Below are 27,886 nucleotides of genomic sequence, written 5' to 3' on the forward strand. Positions count from 1 at the left end.
TTCCATTAACATTTTAATAAAAATGACCGAATATCACAGGTTACATGAAACTTTGTACAGACATTCTCTGCATAGTAACAAACACTGATGTACTTGAATTTAAAAAATGGATTATCTATAATCCTTTAAAGTGCAATTTGTTTAAGGTTTTAAATCAAAAAGGATCTTTCAATAAAGTTTAAGCTATAGAATTAACTTGAAGTAACTTTGCATTTAACTAAATCAAGAATAATATCCCAGTGCCCTATTAACTCCCAATTTCAACTGTTTCGTGGTTTATAAAACACTTTTCCCTTAGGGTTACAGGTGGGATGTCCACTTAAACAAGTTCAATGAGACAGCATTTTTACTTCACCAGCAAATATGGTGGGAATAAGATTTAATTCTCCAGTTCCCTCACCTGTGCAGTACGGTTTAAGGGTTGGGGGGGTTGGATTATCTAAAACAAAACTTGCTGATCCATTGCAGCAAGAATTAAGATGAGTTACAAGTGCATGAAAAGAGCTGAAAATCTGAGCAGACTAAAACTACATTCCTGTAATTTGAAAGAGGGGGTGGAACAGAGCTAGAAAAAAAAAAAAGCATTAATTCACCATGATCATGGTCATTCCTATTTTCAGATTTTTATTCAGCTATATAGAAGTTGCTGTACCCCTGAAACTGTAGCTGGAGAACAAAGGTGTTGAAACCGAATGAAGAATGGAGTACTTCTCACAGCATGGCAACGCAATTCAGCAGGGCAGAGCTGCTCCTCAGGGAAAGCTGCAATAGGGATAAACACAGCAACAGGGCGATTAGCTGCTGTATGCTGGTGGATCAGTCACCGGCCAGGAGGGGCTTGTTCCTAGACAGCACAGGAGGGGGAGGGAATTCAGTGCTGGTGCGAGCAGGAGCCTCAGCTGATCCTGGGAGCACTGTAGTCGCACGTCTGTGTTTTCTTCAGAGTTCCTTTCTGAAAGTTTTGAATGGAGCTGAGTAAGGCTCCTCGGCTTGCACTGACATGGGGCTGCGGGCTTGGCTGCGTTGGCACCTCTGTACTCAGAGGAGGAGCTGCTGGTGGCAGGGGTGGCGGTGGCGGTGCTGGGGGTATCGACGATGCTCCTGTTGGGTTGAGGAGAGAAGATGGAGTTTGATTATGTCAGGAAGGGCCTGCTGCAAAGGACTGCGGCTGCTCAGCTGGACTTGGTCAGTCCTGCACTAGTCACATCATTCCTTGAATGCCAGTGGAGTGTGAAGAACAGAACAGATGAACAATGCCAGAGTGATCCAATCCCTCTATCTGCAGGTGAGTCCTGTCATCTGACACACCTGAAATGAAGCCTGAAGCGTCTCAGTACTTGGGGATGCAAAACAAGACTCAGATGTGATATTGCACTGAGAAAGGGAGATCACTTAACCGGATTTCCCAGCTTCCATTTCTTCTGTTTGTCCCCAGGGAAGCAGTTTGCTCTTTGGGTCATGAACAGAAACAAAGACTGGAAGCAAATCTTACTGCCTGTTCTTATTTACATGACCAGCTTTAGGAAGGACCACATCGCTGTAGTCTTTGTGATGACTGCTTGGTCAGATCATACTCTATTTTTTAAGTCCTAACTGCAGATAGAGTTTTCTGGAAGCATTTTACACTTCCTCTGAACATGTAACAAACGCTTGTTTCACAGCCTGAATGAATCACAACAATCTGCCACATGCTGCTCGCCTGCCTCGTGTTCCCACCAGCCACCTCTGCACTCTGGCCCTTGCTCTCTACCCCAGTCACATCCACCTCGTGCTTCTCATCATGCCCCAGCCTCCATGCCCGGGCTGCCCGGGAAGGCAGAGCCGCTCCAAGCAGCTCTCCCAAGCACCCCGATCTTGTGCAACTCCGCTGCTGCATGTTGCACCATGATTTCTACACAAGTACAATCAAAGGTCTGTGCTGGAGTAAGAGCACAGGACTTCAGGGGTGACTGCTTGGTGTTCCACAGGACATCCACGTGAAGGTGGCATTTGCAGCCCCCCACCAGCTGAATGGGGAAGGATGGGCCTGTCTTGTCTCGTATATTCTGCAATGAGCAGGGGCATAATGATTAGTATCTTGGAACTATTCCACAGTGGATTTTAACTCCATCATCTAGATCATGAGTTATTCCACAGTAAGACTGGAGAGACCAATGGCACCTATAGTATAACACTTGCTTCCAGCAGTTCTGATCTACAATGAGGAATATACCGATAAGTGGCAAGAACTATGATACGAAAGGACAACAAAGCAAAACAACGTGAGGCCAACCAAGAAACTACGGTTACTGAAGGAGAACTGCTTGCTATGAAGTAAGCGAACACCAAGGAAGTTAAAGGGAATGGTGCCATATGGACTCAGGAGGTGGTCAATGAAGGGTAAAGCGCAGCCACAGAAAACAAAAAGCAGGCGAAGTTCTCTGTGCTCCACTTCTCTCAATTCCTCACTTCCACTTGCTCTCAGCCCAACAAGTTATAGTACAAAAGTAACTGCTGTAATTAAAAAAAGCAGTTTTACTTGATGAAAGTCATAACTCAAAGCTCCCTCATTTTCTATTTGTACCAGTCTTTGAAGAGAGACTTCCCATATGGGAGCAAGCTCAAAATGCAGAGTATTCACACAAACCATCCAATTTAACCAATGTACACTAATACATGCTGTGATCTTCACAAGAAACTCTCACTGGCATGAAAACCTTCTGTGACAACAAAACATGGAAGTAATATTGGGCTCATCTTCACTCCCCTCCCTTCCAGAGGAAATACTCAAGTCCTAGGAGAAATACCAGAGGTCAACCGAAACAGTTTAACATGCCTGTTGCATGTGGATCAACTGCTCTCTTAAGTAACCAAAACATTACACAGTGTTAGCACAAACTGAAATAAATGGCATATTGGTGCCTTGGAGCAATCTAACTCATCCAAATCTACTTTTTACACTAGCCAAAGGTGTCAGGTGATTTATTATTAGAAATACTGGAAAGCCATCCCCTAGGTTAGAGTCCTCCTGCTTCTCGTGTGTGTAGGGACTGCCAGCAAAGCACCGCAAAGCAAAACTTGACACTTAGCCAAAAGAAGAACAAGACCAAGAACAGTTCAGGCAGCCACTTTTGTGGTTACAGTGTCAGAACCCTGCAGGACTGGCGTACCAACGCGGCCACCACACTGATCAGATGAACTGCTGTCAAAGAGCCAAGGTGAGCTAATCATAAATGGAGCGGCTTGAAAGAGAAGCAAGAACTGCAGAGAACAGAGACGAGATTTTTGGCTGGAATTGCAAGGTGAGGTCGAAGAGGCTGTGCAGGGAGGTTTACAAGATGCAACAGGGAAGGACCATGAGCACAGCCACCAGGACTCTGCACAGAATACAGATACAACATAACGCACGAAGTGGAAGAAGGCACACATCTGACAGAGAGAGGGGCAAAAAAGCCACAAAGTGCTTGGATCCCCAAGTATTATTAAGCCAAGATTCTGTGTGTTATCTTCAGTTTTTGGTCTGGTTATTTTTACAATGGGGGTAGAAAAGACAGAGGAGTAGGGGGAGAGGCCACCTTCCTTCCTGGAAAATGGTTAAATTCCTCAGGACCAGCTATTATTAAAACTGAGCTGCCACCAACACCATACAGTACAGCTCTTGGGAGACTGATTACGGACAACAAGCTCTTACACCTGAGCTCTGCCTTAAAACATCAATACACACGGGTTTTAGAACGGTATCTGACTAGCTATGCGTGTTACATACTGAACCTACTAACAATGAGCATGAGTCTGAAATCTTCAAATCCATTCATTTCAGTCACTCAAAAGCAAGCTGTCCTTCCCTTCTGGACACGAGTGGTGCAAAGGAAATTTAGTTCACACTTGTGTATTCAGGTGCTGTTATATCTATAGAATAAATTGTTCTGCCCACAGTGAAATATTTTCCTGTATTTAGTAGAAAAAAGCATTTAAGACAAGTGCGCAGTTATCACTAGACCTTCCCAATACATATGTTGGAAGAAGTTGCCTGCAAACACACGTTCTACTCATTCATGCAGTTGTAAGAATAAAACACTCAAACAAGAACTTACCAAGGGTTTTTTACAGGGACATTTTTGTTAAGAGAGTGTGTTAAAAGGAATAGGAAGTAAATCAGATGCTGTAAACTTGATGCCTGAATTGAAACAAAAACTTAATTATGAATTTAAAGTGACAGTAATTGTGCAAACAGCATTAAAAACTTGGCTGAGAATGGGATGCAAACAAAGAAAATCATTTTAGTGATAGTTTTTAAAGATGCTGTATTTCATTAAGATAATCCATAAGAATGTTCAGATCTTTTTCTTCTACTCCCTCCCAACACTAAGCAAGTTCCAGATTTGCATTCAACTTTCCCATCCAGAAACAGAGCATCTTTAAAGAGATAAATCAGCATTAGCTTACTTTTCCGAAAATTCACGTTCAAAATGATGCATGCTCTATTGAAGACAGCAGAGAAAGAGAGAGGACACAAGTTAATCATCCGGTGCTCGTGTCAAAGTAAGAAAAAACTGTTAGCTGAAAAGTTAGTACAAAAATCAATACGTTCTTATTCACTGACAAATACAAGGATAGCAGATTGAATATTTCATATTACATACACAACACTTCTGAATAACAAACCACAGTTTTCCAGGCTATAGTGTTATTCTACTTGCTAACAAACACAACAACACACATGCTTTAAATTGCACATGCCATAATTCAAGCTTTACAGGATTAAAGTGCATTTAGAGAGATTTAGCAAGAAATCTGTAGGAAGATTAGCTATAGGAGACGAAATCCACTCAGTTCAAGGAACACGTCCTGTCATATTAACACCGGTACCTACACTTACACTGCGTGGGTCAGAGACACTCAAGAAGAGCACTTCCTAAAGCATTCAAATTGTCTTACAGACAGGTGAAGGGCAGAAAAGATGCACCATATGGGTGTCTGTGAAACATATGGCATACTGAAAGATTCAGAACAAACAGCACAGAAAAAGCACTTTATTCCTGCAGGGAAGCAAAAATGGCACCCTCCAAACTTTTCTCTATTATAAGAGAGCTTGCTGGTATTTTATGGGCTTATTGGATTTAGATGCAGTAAAGTTTTAAATAACCCACACCACAGTGTTCTGCATCCCTTCTGATCCTAGCCACAGCTCGGAGCTGCCAAGAAAAATAACATATTCTCAAGAAAGCAAAGAATTGTGCAAGTGGAGCAAAAAAGAATCAAACATTCAAGGGAGAATGTCAGAAACACAGTAAGTTACATTAGAATCACTTCTCACGATCTAAACAACGTATTCCAAAGATGTTTTTCAGCTGAGTATCTGCAACGAAACCAGCCCAAAACATCCCAGGCAGTGAGAAAAGCCCAGGCAGGGCAGACACCTTTCCCCTCCACGCAGGTCATGCCTTCAGCCCTCCAGCTGCAGCCATCCTTACGAAGACAGCTGAAGCCAGCAACCACTTTCTGCCTTAGGATGTTCTGCAGTGACTGTACCAAGCACTGCACTGCCAGCTCAGTCTCACAAGGCCTTTGTTCAGAGACAAAGCACCTCTCAATGTGTGAGAAACCCCCCAAACAAGGCTACTTCCCCAGGGCATGTCAGCGTGGAGCCCCTTCCCCTCCGGTCAGTCTCTGGCTCTGCACATACCCAGACACTCCACTGACTTGGTTGGTTAGAGGGCAGGAGAAGGGCAAGAGCGTCTGCTGGGTACACCTCCATCTCAGCCTTCGTTTTGCCATGGCATCACATCAGCAAGATGCTTTGACAGGCCATGATTCTAGCACAACCATGACCAACTCAGAAAGCCTGATGAAAGCTTCATTAACTTTTTGAGTCACCTCACCACAATGATACCCACAAGCAATTTTGTTCTAGAGGTTAATATCCTTAGTAAGTGCAAGGAAAGTGGAAGAGAGAGGTCGAAGCTATAGATGCATCAGTTGTCACAAAGAAAGTCCTACCATGGGGCCAGTGAGTCTTTTATTGAGTCAATGGCGTAGTGGCTTAGAATAGTTAAAACTACAATGTTGCTGGTGGAAAAAAAAAAAAAAATCAGGCATGCTAGCTCTTTAGAGAATCATAAAGGTTGGAAAAGACCTCAGGGATCATCAAGTCCAACCGTCAGCCCAACAGCACCTAACCCACTAAACCATGTCCCTGAGCACCCCATCTACATGTTTCTTGAACACCTCCAGAGAGCTAATATCTGAAGTTTCTTCCATGAATTTCACTCACCAAAGCATTCCTGAAATGGTGACACTTGCCTTTACACCCAACCAAATGCATGAAAGCCATCAGCACACTAAAGCACCTTCCGATTTGAACACAGGTCTGGCCAGTGCACCCGGTCAGACAGGGCTGGACACCACCAGTCACCATCACACACTGGCAGCAGGATGACCGACATGCTGGGACAAGGCGGTTTGAACCACAGAGCCGAGTTTTGAGCCCAGACGTGAGCCGTGCTCAGCCATCTGAGCCACAACATAAACCTGCATCACATGCTCAAAACTTGAAAAAGCTTTCAACCAAGTTCCAACAGGTTCAAGTTAAAACGTAAGTAAAAGGCAGTTTTATTGCAGAAAAAACAATGTGTTTTCTAAACATCTGTCCGTTTTGGAGGCATAAGGTTTTCTTTTGCATTTTCAGCTATTTCCTTATTAAAGCATACGGAACTTGGAAATAAACCTTCCAGCGAAGAGCCAGGGCATCCAGAGAACAGCTCTGTTATTGTGCAACACAATAACAGCAATTATCTTGTTTAGACGAACTGGGAGAAGTTAGTCCATAAAATCTACACTTCGGCATACCCTCAACTTGAAGGAATAATGACTGATTTGCATTTCAGCATGAATTACAACACAGAGACTGCAGTGTCCTTTGAAAAACCATCCCCAGCAAACACAAAATTTGATTGCACTGCTTTAGTGAACAAGTTGTGCTGTTGTAGAAAGTTCCTGGGAGTAGAAATCATATGGCCTGAGTCATGATAATAAATGGCAATGCTATAGACTGCGTCCCTTCTAGAAATGTATTCCACTAACACCTTTTGCTTTTAAGGTTTGCCGGTGCTCCTCATCCAGCCTCTCAGACTGAAGCACATCCACTATCACTCAATATTCAGATTTGTACTCGAACTTTTGTGAGCATTTCTATTGCCCACTCAAGCTCGTTCTTCACCACTTCCTACCACCTGTCCTAACATTAGCAAAACTGTTTGCACCGCTACCCAGCAAACTGGGAAACAGAACTGGCCAAAAATAATAAAGATATTATTTTTAACCTAAATCAGTCTCTGACTTGTCTCTACCAGTTCTCCCGGTGTTACCAATGGGCTGTAGCAGAACAGGGGAGATTTATGCAGCCCAAGCCGCTGAATTTGTCACACCCACAATTCCTGAAATTCCATCACAGCAGTACAGGTGTAAGGAGACAATACACAGAAACAAGGGATCAACCAACAGTATTGCAGAGTCTACAGACCACGAACACCAGAATAAATGTATTCTGAACAAATGTGTTCTGAAACATGAGGCCCAGGAAATGTCTGGAAAGTTGCAATGTGAGTAGGATTGGAGTAATAGAGACTTTGAAGCAAGTACTTATACTCTGGGTAAATCATATAATGTACAACTCAAGAAAGGTTGTTAAATGAAAAAGAACAGTAGTAAAGGTTCTCTATGGCCCTCAAAAGAGAGCACATGCCCACGTGCACGCTGACACAAGATAAATGTGTTCCATCCTTGAAAACCACCATCACTTAACTATCCTGGGAATAACACCCACAGTTGAGGCAGGGAAAATAAAAAACAAAGAAAAAGACAAGCGTTGTAATGACTCTTGAACTTACCTGCTGTGGAGGGCGGAGTGGGGGATGATGGAGATGTTAATGGGGAACTCGCCCCAGAGCCTGCTAAATAAAACAACAGTCTGGTAACTAAAGCTGTGACATTACAATTCAACACAGTCAGACAAGACAGATTGGTGGAAACAGGCCAACTTTATTGACTGAAGATCCAATCCTGCTTCCACTGAAATCTTGGGAAAGACTCCCATCCATACAAACAGTGTCCCTCAGACCCGATCTGAACAGAGAGGCTTTATACAGTCTCAGAGGAGGTCCAAACACATAAGCAGCGCACTCAACAGTATTCCTCAATGGGAAACACTTCTTTTCTGTTGCTTAGGCTGTTGGGATTTCAGCATCCAAATTCTGTTCTCCTTAAGAGTTGTGCCGCTGCACGGATGGCACCCCATTTCTCCTTCTAAGAGATGATTTTCATCAGTTGCCATACTCCACAAGTTACTCTGAGATCTGACTATTCCACAAGCAGCTGCTTTGGGGCACATTTTAGGAAGGCAAGTCACCTCTGTCAAACTGTTTGGTAGTACTGACTGCTCCTTTTAACTAGATGAAGATCTGTCAAAGGCTCCATTGTTTTAGAATTTGGCACTGAAGCAGCAACTAAACAGATAATTTTTTCATTCATCTTAACATCTTACTACAGAATACAGATCACCAGAGTTTCTCCCTGAAGTCTGCGTTAATAAATGGCCCAAATAATGGGTGTCATTATTATTCCACTCAAATGTCAAACACTGAAGAGACTGATTTTTTTTTTTTTTTTTTTTGAGGAATAGGGCACAGAAGAGAGGACACATTGCTTTGTATTAGGCAGCTGAAAATCTAACGCTGATATATTCTCAAGCCCTCAGTTTCTCTACTATTAAATACCCAGAACAGTGGTATCAGGCTTTGGTAGACCACTATTAATCTGTAAACTGATGGTGACCCTGGATCTTTTAAGCCAGAAAATGCCAGCAACAACAAAAACCTTCAGAAAGCTGTGTAGAAAGAAGCTGCTCTCTCTGTAGTTACCTGAGTTATTTGAGTTGCTGTACTTTGCTGAGTGTTCTTCCCCGCTTTCGTAGGCAGAGCGTTTTGACTTCTTTAAACAAAGCAGAAGAAACAGAAGGTGAGAGTGAATAACTGCTTTCGGCGATAACGACTGAACGGACACGCAGGTCTGTAACAGCCACCCACTGCATCACACAAGGGTTATCAGTGCCCCACATCCCCTCCCCAAGCCCAGTGCTGCCACGATGCTGGCAGCAGCAAGGCTGCTCAGCGCTCAGACATCCCGGGCAAGCAACCAGGGCAACTCCAGTGTCCTCTGTCCGCAAGGCAAAGGCAGCAAACAGAGCCACCCAAAATTCCTCTTTTGCCTCTGAGCCCCTGTTGGGGGGTGCAGAGAGCGTGCTGCAGGAGCAGACAGAAAAAGGCTCCGATACCCCCCAGGGCAGCAGGAAGCAGCACGGGCTGCCACGGGGGTATGAGATGCTAACTGAGCCTGTTTCCATACAGCAGCCTCAACCAGGTTACACCAACACGCAAACCAGCCACCACTGTAACTTCAAGTTCTTGGGAAGTGTATTGCTGAGCGACAGAAGTGAAAACGGTCAGGAAGCAGTACAGAAAACAGGCACAGAACAGAGCAGCATGCCTGGGGTACTGCATGCTACACATTCAAAAAAGATACAAGTTTTTTTTCTGTGCGAGAAACCTATTTAAAGATTGCTTACTTTTCGTGCTAAGATCTTCCTTTTCTTTTTTTCTTCCTCAGAGCCATGATGCGATTGAGCCCTTGTCAGCCTTCTGTGCTGGTGAATCTTCAAAATGAAGAAAAACCAAAAAGAGACCATATTAAGATCTTAAATGTTCTCAAATAAGGCATATGTTTGAGGTGCAAGAAAACACACTGTAGTCACTTCATATGTTTAGTTTTCTTTTTTTAGTTTTTGATTTTGCTGGTGGAGGATGGAGCCTCATACCACAGCTAAAAGGATCCTTTAACTGAGGAGCCGCTGCCTGTGGAGCTGCACCACGTAAAACAGTGAAATGCCATCCAGTCAACAGCTGTTCTACAACTCCTCATACTGCATTTTGGGGAAAGCAAATCTGTTCATGAAAGCCTTTATTACTCAAAATCACTCTGAGTGAGTAAAAGCTCACTTTCCCCATGTGAAAGTGGGAAGAGGAAATGGAATGTCTGTAGGAAATACAGTAAAGAAATGCAGACGTTACCAATTTCTGTTCTTCTGTTAATCGTTTTTCTATGCATTCCTTGGAGGTTTTCAATGACTCTTTTAGTTTAGTAGGAATCTAATACAGAATGGGGGAAAAAATCATAACACAAAACATGATAAAGGAAAACATAACTTGGCTGCTCAAAACCCACCATTCATCTGATCATGCTGCCCACCTAAAGCCCCAAATTCTGACACTATTCCCTTACTGAAGGAGAAAAGAAGACTCTAGATGAATGTTTTCCACTCCAAACCTAGCTACGGATCTAATAGTAGAGACAAAGGAACACCGAATAATGGAAGGGATGCTGTAATGGCAGGGATACTCGGGTCACATCCCCAAAGCACCGCGAGGCTGACACCAGGAGACACACAGCACGTGCCCTCCAGGAGAAGTGCTCTGGGGCAGCTCCCCCGTGGGAGCAGATGCAGCTCCCCAAAATTCCCAGCAGTGCAGCGCCGGAGCCGCCAACAACATCCTGATGGCCTCACCTAGCAACATCAGCTTCCACAGGTCTTAGCAATTTGTTTCCTCTCGCTGCAAGGGACCCACATTGCTCAGCAGCCTCTGCTCACACCGTGCCTCCCTGCTAAGGGGCGATACAACGTCCTCGGGTACAATTCAGCAAAGGAATCTAAATACTGAGGGCAATCGCCATAGAGCCAAGTAAAGGCAGCTCTCCTCTCCCCCGTCTGTCAATTAATACATAGCTCCCCACAGCCTGGCACTTCCCCAAACATCAGCAAATCAATATGCCACTCTACCTTAAACTGTGGTTTCTCAGAGTTTGTTAGCAGGACATCACTGAATAATCTGTGAGTGGATTAAAAAAAGAAAAAAAAAAAAGGAATATTACTCCTGAGAGACAGGCAGAACCACAGAAGAATGCTACTGGCACCGTTAACTCCCTCTTTCTCCTTTTCCTTCTCTCTCTCCTCATCCCTAGGCCACTCTTGATTTTTTTCCACAGGTTTTTACGTACTGCTTTTTATTTTCCAAGCACTGATGTAAAATTAGCAGCATCCAACCCTCCGAATGTAGCCACTACTGATGGCAGAGTAAGACTGTGTGACGTCCTCTGAAAGCTGATAGAACAGGTACAATTATCAACGGCAGAGAAGGGTTTCCCCCAAAAAATAACATATTTTCCTTAAAGGTATATGGATTCTTTAATGACAAAAGATTACCAATGGCTTTAATTTACATTTCACCTAAACAAAATTATTGCTCTTTTTTAAGAAAACTCTCTTAGCACAACTGCTGTTTTAGCATTAACAAGAACCATGGGAAAGATCAGTGAGTGGATTTAACATTTGGAGATACCTGCATTCTTGTCTGTACTCTGGCACAGGCAACTCAACCAAATATTCTAACATTTTCGCTCTCCCCTCTATGGTATCAGCAGCAACAGCATAGATGATTAATCACTTTCCATCCAAAATGAAGACACTAGAGGGCAATGGCAGCCTGAAAATAAACTGATTAGCCCATTTCAAGATATTTTGTTCTGGAGAACATCCTAGAAAACTGTCCCAGAAACAGATCTCAAGCCTGGCTCTGAGATAAATATTTCAGAGATCTTTTGTTGCTGTTCACTATGGAAAATGATCACAGGTCTACATTGGAGAAAACAAACTCAAGTCTAGAATCAAGTTTGTAAGAATAGTATTCCATGAATAAATCAGAAATAAAGCAAATTTTAAGAAAAACCCAGGAAAGGTCACCCTTGTTTACAGGGCATTCTTCTGACCCTTTCTGATGACATGTCCTTGCAAACTCATAGTTTGTATGGTTATAATAAATAATAAAGCTTAATAAATTTTTAAATTACATTAATTGCTTTAAATTACATTAATTGCATTGCACATCTACGTGGAACACTTTTGTGAAGAGTACTGGTACGAAGGGAATGCGCTGTAATATCCTACACACAGCTACAGCTGGGCACGGATCGTTTGTCCAACAGCTTGTAACACCCGTACACTCCTGTGTTCAGAGTTTCTTACAGGATTTCTCCCCTGCTCACATTCTTCTCTCTGCCTCCCACCTCCTTTAAGAGCAGAAGAAGGGAGGAGTAGAAGGAATTGAAGGCTGAGACAAGCCCACAGTGGCTTTTCCCAACCAGGAAACACGCATCTTGGAGCAGTTTAACCGTACCGCAGTCTCTGTGCTGTGAGGTCAGACCCAGGTTTAGGTGTGGGCAATCTGTCATGTATAAGGTCATAGCACCTCCTATTAAGAAAAAAAACTAAAGAACCCCCTTTTGTGTGATTCTACACTCAGGATGCTGATGATATGTCGCAGCACAGTGACAGCAGACAATTTCCCTGGTAATAGTCTCTAATTGCAGGAAGGGTGGCACTGCAGACCGGTATGATCTCCAGCTCAGTCAATGACATTGCTCCCTCTCTGCATCCTCGTCTGGCTCTGCACCTGCCTTTACCACTTCACTGCATCACTGGGAGGACAGCCTGTAAGGAAATATATTCTGTCTGTGCTTCAGAAAATCCCTAAGTCAGCCCTGCAAGAAACCAGCCAGAACTTCTACATAACATTTCATGCCCAGACCCAGTCTAAATGTCACCGCAGAGCAAAGCAAGAGATCTGTTCTGCTAGTCATAAGTCAACTGCTAGCAAAATCTACTGAAGTAGGTCTGAAGGGGACATGCAAAAAGTCTCATTCTAAATGCTTTAAAACAATCTGCGTATGATCTCAGTCACGCTTGCACTACTTTTATAGCTCGATCAATTTAAACCGTAGCACCATGATAAATAAAATGTATTAATGACAGCTCCAGCACACCAAGAGACAAGGAAATGCTAAATGAGCATCCATTGTACTCAAAAGTGCTGGATTCGATAAAGCCTATCAATTTTAAGGCTTCATTTGGGATACTCTATACATCCCTCAGAATGAGGAGCAAAGGAACAAGAGCAAAATGGTTCTTCCTCCTAATATAATGTAAAACATTGCCATGAGTATAAAACAAGACTTACGGCATCTGTAAGAGCCGTGAAACAGTTGGCATGCCATTCTTCATAGCTTCACAGGTCAGAATGGATTCCAACACAGACACTACCAAAGAAAGAATAAGAATGAACACATTTTTGCACTGCAGGATAGCAAATGATTTAGAATTAATGTCTGGCACTGCTGTGTGATGTTCCCCGAAGTACTGCATCAGCTAAGCAGTGAGCAAGCTCCGTGGCATGTGGTTTTTATTACAGTGTTACTATTACACATACAAACTTCTCAAGAATGTTAGACATGAGCGAGGGAATCCAGCCGTCTAATTACTTACTACATGGTGTTTTATCACTCAGTAAAAGAAAAAAAAAAATATGCTACATATATTTCAGGAAGAACACATTTTCTGTTTTTTAAAAAATTACTAAATAATTCTTTGCGGTCACAGGCTGCAAATATCTGCTATTTCACAGCACTTCAGCTTAGGTAAAAGGTAAGACTGACATTTTTTCGCTTGTATACTAACCAACAAACACTGATGGTGCAGGAGGGAAGCTCTCTACTGGAATCGTATCTGGGGGTCTTCCATATGTCATTTCATACAGTAAGTGCCCAAAGCAATGTACATCAACACCTTCTAACGTCTGCAGGGGAACAAAAAAACATGAACACAACTTGCTAGAACTAATCTGTTTTTCACAACTAGTTTGAAACCATGCCAGAACCCATTAAAGAAAAACAGCAAAAATAAATACCAGACAGAACTAGGAGAGGTTCTTTCACCCCTCCTGAGGTTTGTACAAGCTGTACACACATGCTAAGCTCCCAGACAGCATATTTCTGAGATTTTTGAATCATGTTTAAACAGAAATGGCTCCTCTCACTGGAGGAGGCTTAGAGCTTTGATGGCACTAACAGATTTGGACTAACCGTGAACTTTTGATCGTTTCTTTGACAACATAGTAGAACTTGTTTGGCAAGGTCAGCAAGCAGCTGTCTCGTGATGCTGTACGGAATTTATTACAATGAGCACTTAAAGGCAGGACAAGATGCTGGCTAAAAGACTATTCCTACCACAGGGCAAATTTGTTTTCCTATTTTTGTAGGAAGATAATATTTTGCTGTGCAAGCTTGCAATTAAGAGACATCCTTCAAATAAATAAAAAACAGCTTTTAATAGCTAAGACATCTGCAAGCATCTAAGCAATTTTCACAGTATCCACCGAAGCCAGGGCTGATTACTGCTCAGGAACAGGGTGGAAAGAGATGTTAAAACAGCTGCAGTTCACCTGTCTTTGTGCCACTTGTGCCTGCTGTGAAAACACTCCCCTGCACTCCCCTTCTACCTGCTTCCCTTTGGCCTCAGCCTCACTCCAGTGTGCTGCAACAAAACTCCGGTGCAGCCAGACAGTGATTTGGAGGAAGCAGAAAGGGGATTTGATGGAGAAAAGCTCGGATTAAAAAAAGGAGGTTGACAGATTTTATTTTTTTTTTTCATTCTAGTCAGTTCTCCACAAACAGAAGTTGAGGATAAAGGGATGCATAAGAGACAGCTGAATTAATTGTCTGAATCTTACATTAATTTTCCGAAACTGTGAAAAGTATGATCGATAAAATGATGGAAGTCCCAACAAGGAATTTTCTAGATCCAGTAGCTTGCAGGTGTCCCCATCCAACATCACATTGGCAGAGTGAAGGTGGCCATAAGGAAATCCTTTCTCATGCAAGAATTTTAATACCTGAAAAAAATCCAAGCCAGGAGCACTTGTCACAAGATGCTCTGATGATCTCGAGATCTTAAATGCTCCAATACTAAAGCAGATACATAATCAATGAGGCCCCTGCTTGGAATGCTTGTTTGACTTGATCTTCTATCTACATGGTCTCTGGCTGACTATTCATTTCCATTTCACAAAACAAACATTTGACACTGATCCTCAGAGCAGGCCTACAGACATCTCCCAAAGAGATCTAGAAACTAAAATTCACAATTCTACTGAATATTATAGTTTGAATAAAAATTTTTAAAACCCCACATTAATTATAATGAATTTATGGCACATGTTCTGCAGGCTATGAATTACTTCTTTCCCTTTTCCTGTAAGGAAAAAACTACATTATAACCTCTCTTCACCCCAGCTCTACACATACCACCTGCCTTTTGGGGTTTTTTTTGGTCAGAAATGGCCTCACACATACCTATCTAAATTCAACTCCCAGCAGCTAATCTCACTTGACATTTAGCTTTGAAGTCTGCTGCCAAAATAAAGCTTGTGTGCTTTAGTTTGTCTGCTTTTTTTAGTTAAACCAGTTGGCCTCAAAAAAAAAAAAATCCCAAAGGCTGGTAAATAAAGCAAAACTATTTACCTCTAATATTTGCCTTCCGTATGTTTTTATTTGATGAAGTTCAAGACCTTGAATTTTTTTAGGATTGCAATACTTCTTCAGGAATGGGTCTTTTGGCTTTGCCTTTAAGAGAAACACACATATCGAGCATCATGCCCAGAAAAGCCAGTAATTGTCCTAGTTTGGTTAGCAAGAGATGGTAAACAGTATTGTAACAGGCAGACTATGGTCATTCCAGCAAACATTCCGAATTGGAGGTGGCAGGAGGGAGACATTACCTTATAAATAAGGTCCTTTAGTGTCCCTTTTTCACTGAACGGTCTAATAACCAGCGCTGAAGATTCATTGGCAGTAGCAAAAGTGATTTTGTAAATAAAGGGATGCTAACAAAAGAAGAAACTGTAGGTAAGTTTTGGATGCCAGATTTTGTAATTCCTTTTTGCTCAATTCACAAGTAAGAAAACATCTGCCCAAATTGTATGTTTAAAGTAACAAATTGCATTCTGTCAGTGACATTTGCTCAAGTTATTCAGCCTTAACCTGGAGTAAATGCAAAGAAAACTTCACAAGGACATTGTTCAATTTCCACATACATTATTTTTCAAAAATCACCGTCTCTTTTTAACAGAACACGTCTGGCAGTTTAGACAAACTAAGAATCCAGCCCCATTAATACTTAAACATGAGCAGCTTTACTGCAGGTTTAAGTCATGCTGAGCTAATGAATTCATTCATGGCTTTCTACAGCTATGGCACATAAGGAAACTCAGCATTAATAGCTGTCCTAACAGTTTTATGTCTTCAGAAATTATCAGAACGACTTTCTGCAACTTTGTGAAACCCAATGAGACAGCACAGTTGGAAATAAATTACCCATGCAACACATCCTTTAATTGAAATTGCAAGTTAGGAAAAAAAATCCCTTCTTCACATCCTGTTTCAATACATGGGTTTCAGTCTGGTTTGGGGGTTGAAAAGCCTCATTCTCAGCCCCTTCTGTTGCGTGCATCTGCTGAGTTCCAAGATGGCACAGAGGTTTACAGGTTTAAATACCATCCTCTTCAGCCAGTCTCTCACATCCTTAACATCCTTAAAGAGAAACTCCTTCTGGAGTCAAATGCCAGTTGTTTCAGACAGAGATGCCTACTGGATTTTTAATGTGGCACTGCACAGGAGTTTAAATTGCACAGCCTCCGCTGTACCTCTACTCAAATATTCCTGTCTTAAATTCAAAAAATTTAAAAAATAACAACACTCATTGCACTGCCTTATCCACTGCTGGCTGAGAATATCCCCAGCACAAGGGTTAGCAATTCCACCTAGACAGCACTATCCTAGCAGCCTGAAAGTGTCGAGGAGCTGCAATAAAAGCTTGTGATCTCACAGTGCTGCACAAGAAAAAAATACAATTAACCACAACTCTCCATCTCCTGTAATAATCCTGCAGGATTATTATTTGTGCCGAGAACATGATATTCATATTGTGTGGGAAATGCAATTAGAAGGTTTGCACATCTTTAAATGAAAGCAACCCTAAAATTACAAACTATGTCTACTAGGCTACATGCGCTTTTGCAAGATCAGTCCTTGACAAGCACTTTTGTGCTGACACAATTTAAAAGTCTTCAAGTAATACTCACAGAACAGGAAGAAAGAAGTTTCACAGCATACTGTAAGTCTTTGTCAGACAAGTATTTATCAGGGCCAAGATCAGCCTGGAAATAAATAGGAAAAGAATGGCATCATAAGAGATGTTGCATTCCATAAAGAAAATGTGATCTGTATTCTGCTCTCACAAATGAAGACAGCTGTTGAAGGTGTATTTTGAAGAGCAAGCAAGGAAATTACACATACAGAATGAAACCTGAAGAAGCTGAATAAGGCCATGGTTTCACAGTGTAAATAAGTATTACTGCCTCCTTCCTCCCCCGTATCTGACGTGCATTACTACTGCTGAATGAACTCTGCCACCCCCAGCCTTGGGGACTGTGTGCATTGTCAACTGATAAGGCTTAAACCTCCACCTTCTTCCTCTCCAGCAAAAAAACCTTCCCTCCCACTGCAGGCTTTAGTGATATCCGCCTTCCATGAAGTCTCACAAACAGCTCTGCTGATAGAATTAAGAGAGCAGCAGATTTCAGCGCAGGAGCACAAGCAAGCGTTTAATAACAACACAGCATTTGGTGTCGATACATGTCTGCCTTAAAGGAGCAATTCACGCCTCTCTCACCTGTTAGTTTGTCAGTCCAATGAAGATCCCAGTAGGAAAACCCACCACTTTAAACAGGATCACCTTGTTATTTTCAGTGAGCAAATTTGCACTACGGTCAACAGCTACATCATTACAACTGAAGTGACCCGAGGTGCAGGAATGGGTACAAACCACCAGGCACAGAAACTTGCAAACTGGATTTGCCACCAGGAGAAAGAAACACAAGGAGTTCCCCCACCACACATCCACCTAAGGGCTTCCAAGGCTCTTCTAAAGCCTGAGCTCCTAAGTCTCTCTCTCTGTCACTCATGCATGGGTCAATATAAATGAAATAAGCCAGATTTGCTAAGAAAGATTTGAGCACGAGATGAAAGTCTACATACCCAGCTCAACACGAGCCGTTCCTTTGGTTGGTTCTTAATCTTCATTAAGAAATATTTCTTACGTATTCGCCAACCTATAAAAAAAAAAGTCATCAGCAGCTTTAATTAAACACTGTCAAATCACACAGCTTACAGGCAAGACCAGGTCTGTAAGCAAAGATATGTAATCTTAGGAGAACTTGTATAGGTGGAAAAAAAAATAATCAGACAAGTTTTCATGCATCCATGCTCTTCTTACCTATATCTTTTAATGGTTCTACCACCTCCCACTTTGGCTCTGATCATTGAAACATGCTGTAAGGCAACTTCTGGAAAGAAAAAAGGTTTTAAGAGACTATTTAAGATTACTGCCCACACGTTAGGTAACAGTCAGTGCCAGAAGGAAGCCTGCAGGAATTCAGACTGAAAGTCAGCAAAATCACTTTAAAAGGAAATCAGATAAAAACACAGTTAAAGGGTATTTGCATTTTTAACCTGAGAGCTCAAATCCACAGAGAAAATGGAGAAAGAACTGCCTTCAATCTACATTTCCAAGTTCAAATCCAACACTCACAGCTAAGATTTCCCACACTACCTTAGATCATGGGATGTTTCTGCTATACCTGTAAAAGTGCTGACTTTCAAATCTCTTTACTGTGCATCTCCATTGCCATTTCTACATGTAACCAGCTCAGTTTCACTGTGTGTTATTCTGTCCTTTTCTGTGCAGCCAAAGGTATTTGTCAGTGATTATGGTCCAACACACATCTCTGAGGGGGCGGGGGGGAAGGTCGCCCTTCTGGTTACTGAATTCTCCCACAGCTGGGAACACAACTGGCTTATTCATGAAGCGATTTGAGGGGAAAATCTCAATGAGAAATGGTGACAGGAGGGGGAGAAGGAGAATCATGCCAACAAGGATTTTTCTCCAACGTGGCTTATCTTGGCACAGAAACACAGCAAAAAGGTAAGGATGCACTGATCCTTCTGCACTGTATCTTCTCTCTCTAAAATGGGCTAGGAAAAAGAGAGAGAACAGCGCGATAAATATCAGCTCACTATTTAAAAAATTGCAAACTGATGGTGTCTACAAAGCTGACAGGGAATGACTTGACTGCTACTAACTTCCCTGCAACTCGCTGAAAAAAAAATGATTTTGATGAAAGTGCTCAGAATGAACACAGAAGTCACAGTGGCTCCTCGAGGATTTTAATTGCTTGCTCAGCATTAGCCAGACACACTGCATCCTTAAAGAGTTACTAATAATTTACAGCTCCTCCACAGCTTATCATAAACATCCAGGAAATGTTCTTTGCACTTCGAAGCTGAAGGCACAGGAATGTTACATAAAGGGAGAGCAAAAAGACAAGTGAAAAGGAAACTGTAAGTTCCTGCTTCAGTAGGCTCTGCGTTTATGAAAACAAGCTTTGCATTTTGCAAAGAGGCAGTCTGCCCATGAACTAAATCTGTGGAGTGGGTTTCTTCACTAAGAGGAAGTTTTTTTCAGTCTGTAAGACAATTATTTAACGATTTCCAATGGCCGAAGCTGAAGTCAGACAAATTCAAAGAAGAAACATTTAATAATTAAGATAACTGATCTCTGGGATATCATTTTAAGGGATGCAGTGAATTCCCAGTATTTGGGGAAGAGTATGTGTGACTTACTCAAGCCTTGAAAAAGTACACAACCTATCTCAAACAATTAGTTCTGGGAAGTCTCACAACCCAAAGTGATCGTGGGAGCTAGACAAGATGACCACAATCGTTCCTGTTGATTTGAAAACCTCAGAACCATGATGAATGCAAGATTCAGCGTTCAGAAGACCAGCTGTTTTAACAGTAAGCAGAGCTGACAAACTTAACTCCACCTTACAGTCTGGTAGACAAATAATTTTCAAACCCCAACCCTCCCCATTTATCACAAACTGGGAAAAAATAGATGTTGCTCTCACCGAGCCCCCTCCCCCAAATCCTGCTTTTACAGATGTTGACCCTCATCACTCTTCTGTAAAATAATTCAAATATTTCAATTTGACAACCACAGCATGGTTCATGCACAGAGCTGGAGAAGCATTATAATAAATACTAGCATGCACAGTGTGATAATTTTGAAGGTTGTCCCCCCATCCACCCCCCACGCTTCAGTGTAAATCCCTGCCAGCACCAACGGAAGACAGGACCACATGCTGAAGTGAAACTAATGCAGTTTGGCAATTCCCCACTTACCAGTGTAGTTTACAGAATAGCTGTTTGGGTCCAAGAATTTTTTTACCAGTTCGCAGTTAGACAGTATGTGATGGGTGGTAATCACATCGAGGTACGCCTGGAGTCCCTTCTGCCTTTCAGCTATGAACTCACGCTCCATGTTTCCAATCAATTTTTTTGGAGGAAGAGGTAGACTTAGAGTTGAGATCTTAAAAAGAGAGGAAAAATTACTAAACTTGCTCTTGAAAAGCCTCAGGGATATAAGCTAGCAACCCAGAAAGCAAAAGACTCTCAGCAGCAGGCTAACTACAGGGTAACCCCTTCTGTCCTGGGTACACACAAGCTTTCCTGGTTTTTCTAAGTGGTAAGGCGGTCAGACAGCTCGCATCCCACTGTGAAGAGATCAGTAAGTGGAACGACACTGAAAATGCGAGGAGATAAATTTTTGCTAATAAGTCACATTTAAGATCACTACACAAAACTTTCAGATTCTAAATGCCTGCAGCCTTCAGCCCAACCCTTTCTGTGACATACCTCCACCACAGCACCAAAACAATTCACACCTCACCGGCTTCTCTGGATAAGATCTATGCTTTCTTGTTTCACGAAGTGCAGATTAATAACTTTCCTTTGCCTCTACTGCCTTTACAGGTAATTTAAAGCTCTTACTGTCAGTATTTTAAATCTGTAATTTCAAATACAGTGCAGTGTTTCCATTTTCTCTTCTGAATTTATTGCTGTAGAGTTTTCAAGCAGCTATACATCTTTCAACCCAGAAGTAGGTGCAATCTACCAGCGGATGTACAGCAGTTGTTTTATGTTGACAAGTGATCCAAAACTTCAGAAAAAATCAGAGTAATACTTTGAAAAAGGATGATGAAAGAAGTACAGAAATTCAAAGCCTTATGTAAGCCAGATCAAAGAGATCATCTTTAGAAAACAAAACTAGGTTGCACACAGTGTTTATATTCAATCAGGTCATGTGAATTGCCAGAATTAATTTTTCATGTTAACACTTCGTCGTCCTGCAGATCAAAGCACCTGCCCTGGGTATGCTGAATCTCCACGGGAGTTAGCTTCAAGAAATGTGTGTTGCAGGAATCAGTTACACCAGATGCAATAACCTCATTCCTAAAGCAAACAGTTCGCTAGGGAGAAGACAGTGACTTCTGGTGTTGGAACAACTTCCATTTTAACCAGTGGGAAAAGGAAAGGATTGGTTCAACAAACTGGGGCAGAATTACCAATTGCCCTTTTTTCCTCCTTCTTTTGAACACAGGAGTTGTGTCCCCCCCCCAAACTCAGCATTTCTCCTTCTGACTGCAAATCATGGGCTGAAAAAGCTCTTTAACTACATCTGAATTACAGAAGATGTTAATAAAAATCATCCTATCCCCTGAGCATTATGTCATGCTCTTTTATACACAAGGGGGGAAAAAAATATATCCAAGAACCCAAAAGCAACAATATGTCACTTAAAACTAATTTGGTGAATTTCTGGCTGTACCACCTGAGGCATCTAAAATTTTCACTGGGCAGACCACTCTTACTTCAATTCAAAAACAAGTTCCTAAACAAAAACTAAATCAATTTCTGGTACTACTATATTGAAAAGCATGTCAGATCATCATCGCCTTTGCCTCGCTGACCTGAGAGCTAGCTACCATCAGAGAGAAAAGGATTCTAGTTCAGATGTTTTCGGCCCCCTATTATTTGTTTTAAAATTTATTTAATAAACACCACATCTGCTGTTTTTTTCAGCAGAAAGCAACATTCCACCCAGGTTTTTGTAGCCCTCTGCCAAAACACACAGCCCAGGGAGAACCCTGCCTGACCCGGGACAGACCTCGTGTGCTTTCAAACACCAGCAGCGCTTCTCGGTGGCCCCAGCTCACACCAGAGCCAGGATGAGCTTTCCCGCAGGAGAACCTGGGCATTAACACTCTTATCTTCAAATCACAGCCTGCTCAGGAATGTCTGCTTGAAAGCTGCAATAAAATGCTTCACAAAAGCCAGATACCTTGCTGTACCAGCGGTTCACTTAACAGAAGAGCAGCCAGTGATCTCCATGTATCTCTGTCGAGTAAGTGACATGGAAGAAATGCAGGACGGTCTGGAAGGAGCTTTTCAGCCCAGTACACACCTGAGAGTTCAGGGAATCTCGCCTGAAACTTCCTGATGCAGACCAGGGTCACAGGCACACGCCTCTCGTTATTTCTGAGGTGTTTGGTAGGACTGCATCCCCTAGTGTAGGCGGTTTGGAAATTCTCAGTCCTTCCGCTTACTGCACAGGTAACACCAGATTAACAGCGGAAAAGCTGCACTCCAAATGAATGGCAGTGATGTGTTCACACACAACCCCCCAAACCTACCTCTGTAAGGCAAGAACTTGGGGCTTTACACCCAGAAGAAAATCCAGCAGTTTTGCCAGCAACATTGTAGTTTTTCAGGAAGGAGACTGGGGTTTGGCATTTTCTTATTGCTCATGGCTTTATACTGGTTTGTGGGCTTGTTTTGTTTGGATTTTTGTTTATTTGATTGTTTAATTTCAATATACATAAGACAAGAGCTTAAAGACTTTAAAAACTAATCAGGCGACCTGAATATTCTGATTAAATATTGTTGCTTAGAGTTCTGGATGGAAGGAACTGAGGAGCGTCGTGTGTCTTAATGGATCAGAAAACTTCAGCTCCAGCATCACAAAGAGCAATTTATAAAAAACTCCACAACAGCGGGAGAAAAAGAGCAATTTTAGCATGCTTCTCGCCAGCTACTGTCTGCTGCCTCTCAAGCCCTGGCATAGGGACCGAGGCTGGAGGAGCGCTGGTGTTTGTCAAAAGCAGAGTTGTGCATCTTTGATAAAGGCTTGAAACTCCTCCTGCCCTTCTGCTCGGCACATCACGAACAGTTACACCTCTCAGGGTGGCTCTCTGCACTAGCCAGGAAAGGCATCTCCCAGCAGAGAGACATCGCCTTTCCAGACTGTGGAAAGCTGGGGTTTGAACATCAAGGGGTGAGCAGCAGTTCTCACTGAAGGAGACCAAGTGCTAACGAACACAGCCTGTTAATTTCCCCGTCCTCTGCATATCCTCCTGGCCAAGTCAGAGGTAGGGCTTGATGATTCTGTTTGATCTTTTCTCACCATTCAAGCAGCTGACGTTTTGTTCCAGATCTTGGTATCTTAGATCTGCAAAATCTCTCTCGTTTCAAATTCCTCCTTGTCCTGCTCTGCAAGTTGCTGTTAAATTATTTCCTGAACCCTCCACTTTCATCCTTCACCTCTGTCTCAGACACAAATCACACATCACCTCTTTACCTTCGCTTTCTAGACCTTCTACCTAGCCCTAACCTTTCAGTACCTGCCATTTCTGAAGGTGAGGTCTAAAAGGTCCATTGCCTTTCCTGCTAAAGCTGCCTCATTTCAAAGTTAAATGAGAAAGCAACAAAGCTTTTTCATGCCTTGATGCATTCTGTCCCCCATGGTTAAGAGGAGCTTGTTACAGGTGGCTGCAAAAGCGAACTCTTTCTTCTTTCAAAACTTTCTTAAAATTCTTTCTCTGTGATCTCCATCAAAACCTGGCTATGGTTAAGACCACAATGACCACTGTGTACTGCGATGACTAGCACCATCTCATCTCCGTGTGTTCCCATGGGTGCTTATCTAACCTGGATTTCTTTGGAGTAGGAGACATCTTTCTACTGCAGTTATTCAGCACAAGAGGTTTCTAGGTCATGATCGAAGTTCCTACATGCTACTGCGCATTCAATAAAATAATTCCACAATGCAACCATGTTGTGTCTGTTGAATGATGACTAATTTGCCCCCCAATGCACCTTCTAGCATAGGAATCAGTTATAGCAGATGATCAGAATGCACAATTCAACATCCTTGAGTGTTTCTGTTCACTGAGGTTCACCAAGCAGATAGCTGATTTGATGGGGGGGAGGGGGGGGGGAAGTGGAAGCAGTATTAACCTCCTGAATTCCCACATTTGATGGGAAAAACATTTCAAAGTCACACAGATCTATCCTCAAATGGCAGAAGCGTTCGCTTTTTATCTTGCCTGCATAGTACCATGGAAATCTTGAGTAACAGGTTTCACGCCTGTAGATGCCAGCCACTGCTGCTTCCCCCCTTTCCCAAACACGCTCATATACCCTGCTATTTCCCACACAAACTAAAAGAAATAATTGTCCTAAAAAGCAAAAGCCAACACACAGTAAGTCCAGTGTTTAACTAAGGAACGCTTTCCAGTGACACAGAAAACCATCACATGCTAAGCAGCATCTGGTAGTGCTTTTAGACGAGTATAAATAATGAGACACATGGCACGTCAATGCTGAATTTATAAGGTTGGTATGTGCCTTGGCTTTCTTCGAATCAAAGGAGGAACAAATAATAACACATAAAACCGGAACAAGTCGCAGTGCTGAACGGAAAGATTCAGTATCTGCCAATTTCCTCCCTTTACTATATAAATTGGTCCTGTTTATGCTAACGTTAACATTTTGCAAGAGAAAACATAAGAGTGGAAAAAGTACACATTCAAGTTACATTTGAAGTCACAGTTTCTCTTTACAGCTATGTGAATTTGTATTTTTTTTCTTCACTGCAATATATATATATAAATATCACAAGCCATTTAAAATGTATCTTTCTAAATGACATTTTACATTTATATATCAAGGGTAAAAGTTACCTGCAAGCTGTTATTAAGCAAGTCAAAGTCACTGTATCGCCTCACAATCTGCAAAATATAAAGACAAAGTTCAGGAAACATATCACTCCTCCCATTAGCATTTTACTCTTCAAAACTCCATTAAAGTAATTCCCATTTATAATCTTATTCTTCTTTTAACCTTTTTTGTACAAATGTATAACTGCTGCATTTATGCCGTGCTGCCAGAGAGCAAAGAAGAGTTTTTAATCACATCTTGACCACAACAAAAATGCATTTCTGAACATTATCTTAAAACAGCTTAAAAAAAAAAAATTGCGAGCCAAGTTGTCTGCACACAAAGCATTTTTGCCATATTAGATGCAACAACTTTTCACAGTCATCTTCACGACTGCTTCTAGGTTTCGCTGGTCATGGATCAGCAAGGCTGTGATTTGAGCACTAAGGAAGGCAAACTGGCATTGGAGGTTTGAAAACGATGGTCAGACCAACACGCAGTAGTGACACATGGCAGGCGTTGTTCCTGCAATACTCACAACAGCAGCTGACAACATGCCTTCTCAGCTGGCAGCAATACTGTTTTTCTCTTAGTTTTTGACCAAAAGTATTCAAGCACTTCATGTTCTCAATTACAAACCAACATTTCCCTCTCCAGCTCAAATTTAAAAAGCTAGGAAGAGACAATTTTTAAATTCTTCCTAAAAAGGCATCCTGGTTACACGAACTACGGTTTAAGAAATTACCTGCCAACTGTTTTCTGCTGAAACTCCTCTCTGAACACGGATTATGTATTCCTAATAAAAAGAAAAAGTTATTAGAAATGACAACTAATGAGCTGAAGAAAGTTATTAGGTACTTCTGCATATACGTTCAATTAGAAAACACTCAGAAACAGAAAATGCAGATCACGAAGATAAGCGTCTAGGTGAAGGTCAGAGCTGGGTTTGCTCAGACCCATCGCTGGAGCTGTCGCTCTCTGCTTCCCGGAGCAGAACACAGAGAGGTCCAAGAGCCTGCAGACCCGTGAAGCACTTGAACAGTTTCATTTGTTAACAAAAAATGCTAAGAGAATACTGACCACACATCTCTACCAACAGCAGCTGAGAAACCTCTCCTCACCTCCAATATCTAACCAGTAGCCCCCAGGAATTACTGCTGCCCTCATAACAGAATAAAATGCCAGCGAATACCCACAGCTGCCCAGCCTCTCATTGTTTTCCTCTGAGTAAGGTTACCACCAAAGCTTTGGGGTGTGCTTGAGTAACCAGAACACAGCAGTTTCTCATGATGATAATTCTTCATTTCTAACACATGTTTCATGTTAATTATTTATATATTAACTACGCAGATGTATCTATATCTCAGTGAACCCCTTTTAGATTTTAAGTACTAATATTTCTCCCACTACAATTACACTTATAATTACAATTATAAATTATTACATTACAATTTATAAAGCACAGTTCCTTTCAGTCTCTTCATGTCAAGCTCCTCTGTACCTTTTGCAGGCCAGAACCTGGCCAATACAGCAATATCATTATTTGAGATTTATCTCATTAACTCAAGAATAAACACAGAGGATTTTGTACACCTCCTCTGATGGACTTCACAGCAGCCATGACTTTGTTTCCCCCTACTCTGCTTGAGAACAGCTCTAAAAACACTTCTGACATTTCAGAGATCAAAAACAAGGCAAGTCCTTTTCCTAGAAAGCCTGTAATCTCAAATTTAGACATTATTTAATTAGCAAGGAAATTAACCTGGGCTCAGTGTAGTAACAGGCACTTCCTTCACTATTTGCATGCACTGAAAGCTCTATAAATGCAGCTCTTTCTAAAGCCTTACTATACAGATACGCCCATGGCCACATAATTTACAGTGAAAAACATGAAAATGGGGAGCCAGAAAGTAAGGTGCTGCCCGAGAAAATGCAACTCCCGACACTGACGAGAGCTGGAGAGTTCCCAGAGTCAGAAAAGGGGGAAGAAGCCGCACAGGTACCTACGCTTCCACCCTTCCCTTGCAGCTGGGTCAGCGGGATGCTGCAGGAGAGCCGTGTCCCCAGCACCCCTCAGGCACACACTCATTGCCCTGCTGTGCCTGGCGGGGCGGCAGGACCCTCCACTGGAGCTCCAGGCACCGCTCCGTCCCCCCAGGTCTCCGCACTGAACGCGCTCAGTCGCACCGCACGCCTGCCGCTACAAAATCCCAAGTGAGAACAGAAATCCTAAAACAAATACAACCTCAAACTGCGGTTCGCAGCGTTTCCCAGCTGGGACGTGCACAAAGCTCTTTGTGCCAAGCGAGGCACGAGCACCCAGCCGTCACTGCCCGCGGTGCAGCATCACGAGAGGCGGCTGTCACTCCGCTCAGATGACTTCATTCACCCTGCTACAAACTTTCAAATGTATTGTCACTAAAGTGCTGAATAATTTTTCGATTTCAAACGCCACCTAATTTTGCTGAAAAACCTTCCACAAACAAAAAGGACAGATCAGAGCATCACGCACAATTTTTTCAGATATTAACATTTATGCTGCATTTCAAACTGTCATGAATGGACAATCATGAAACAGCAAATAAACAAAGCCATTTCCAGGACCTTGAGTTTATATTCCAAATTTGTCCATTCTGTCACAACAACTCTACCTGGCATGTACCTCCATACCAAGCAGACAATTCAATTAACTGAGTGTTTCATCCATTAACTGTTATAACTCCAGCTTCACAGTTAAAAATCCACTACAGGCATTTATTAGCAACTTCTTTCAGGTGGTATGAAGCATCTTCTGGTTTTGGAAGTCGCCTTCAGTACTACCCAGAACTACTGCTCCTCTTTCAAATGAAATTAAATTAAAAGCTTGTACACTGAAAGCCATCAATATACCACTGGACGCAAACAAAGAAAGCAGGGCACATCAGAGAATCCCTCCATAGGATTAAATTCTCATTTAACATCTACCACCATGAAAAGTAAGCAGTGTAAATCAAGAACTATGACTATTCCA

General features: G+C 42.2%; 1 protein-coding gene across 1 annotated transcript; it reads right to left on the reverse strand.

Moving 5' to 3' along the window:
• On the reverse strand, window positions 1–25,666 carry PXK (PX domain containing serine/threonine kinase). The gene is given in 18 exon segments (XM_010075929.1): window positions 1–1,101; window positions 7,869–7,931; window positions 8,898–8,967; window positions 9,602–9,688; window positions 10,104–10,181; window positions 10,871–10,919; window positions 13,104–13,182; window positions 13,601–13,718; window positions 14,652–14,813; window positions 15,442–15,543; window positions 15,699–15,803; window positions 17,061–17,135; window positions 18,016–18,089; window positions 18,254–18,297; window positions 18,299–18,323; window positions 20,221–20,407; window positions 24,900–24,947; window positions 25,622–25,666. Coding segments are annotated over 16 exon segments (1,476 nt in total). The 5' UTR covers window positions 20,360–20,407; window positions 24,900–24,947; window positions 25,622–25,666; the 3' UTR covers window positions 1–895.
• Window positions 25,667–27,886: the final 2,220 nt, after the last annotated feature.

Source organism: Pterocles gutturalis, unplaced genomic scaffold (assembly GCF_000699245.1).
Source record: "Pterocles gutturalis isolate BGI_N339 unplaced genomic scaffold, ASM69924v1 scaffold5088, whole genome shotgun sequence".
In the NCBI taxonomy this organism is placed as follows: domain Eukaryota; kingdom Metazoa; phylum Chordata; class Aves; order Pterocliformes; family Pteroclidae; genus Pterocles; species Pterocles gutturalis.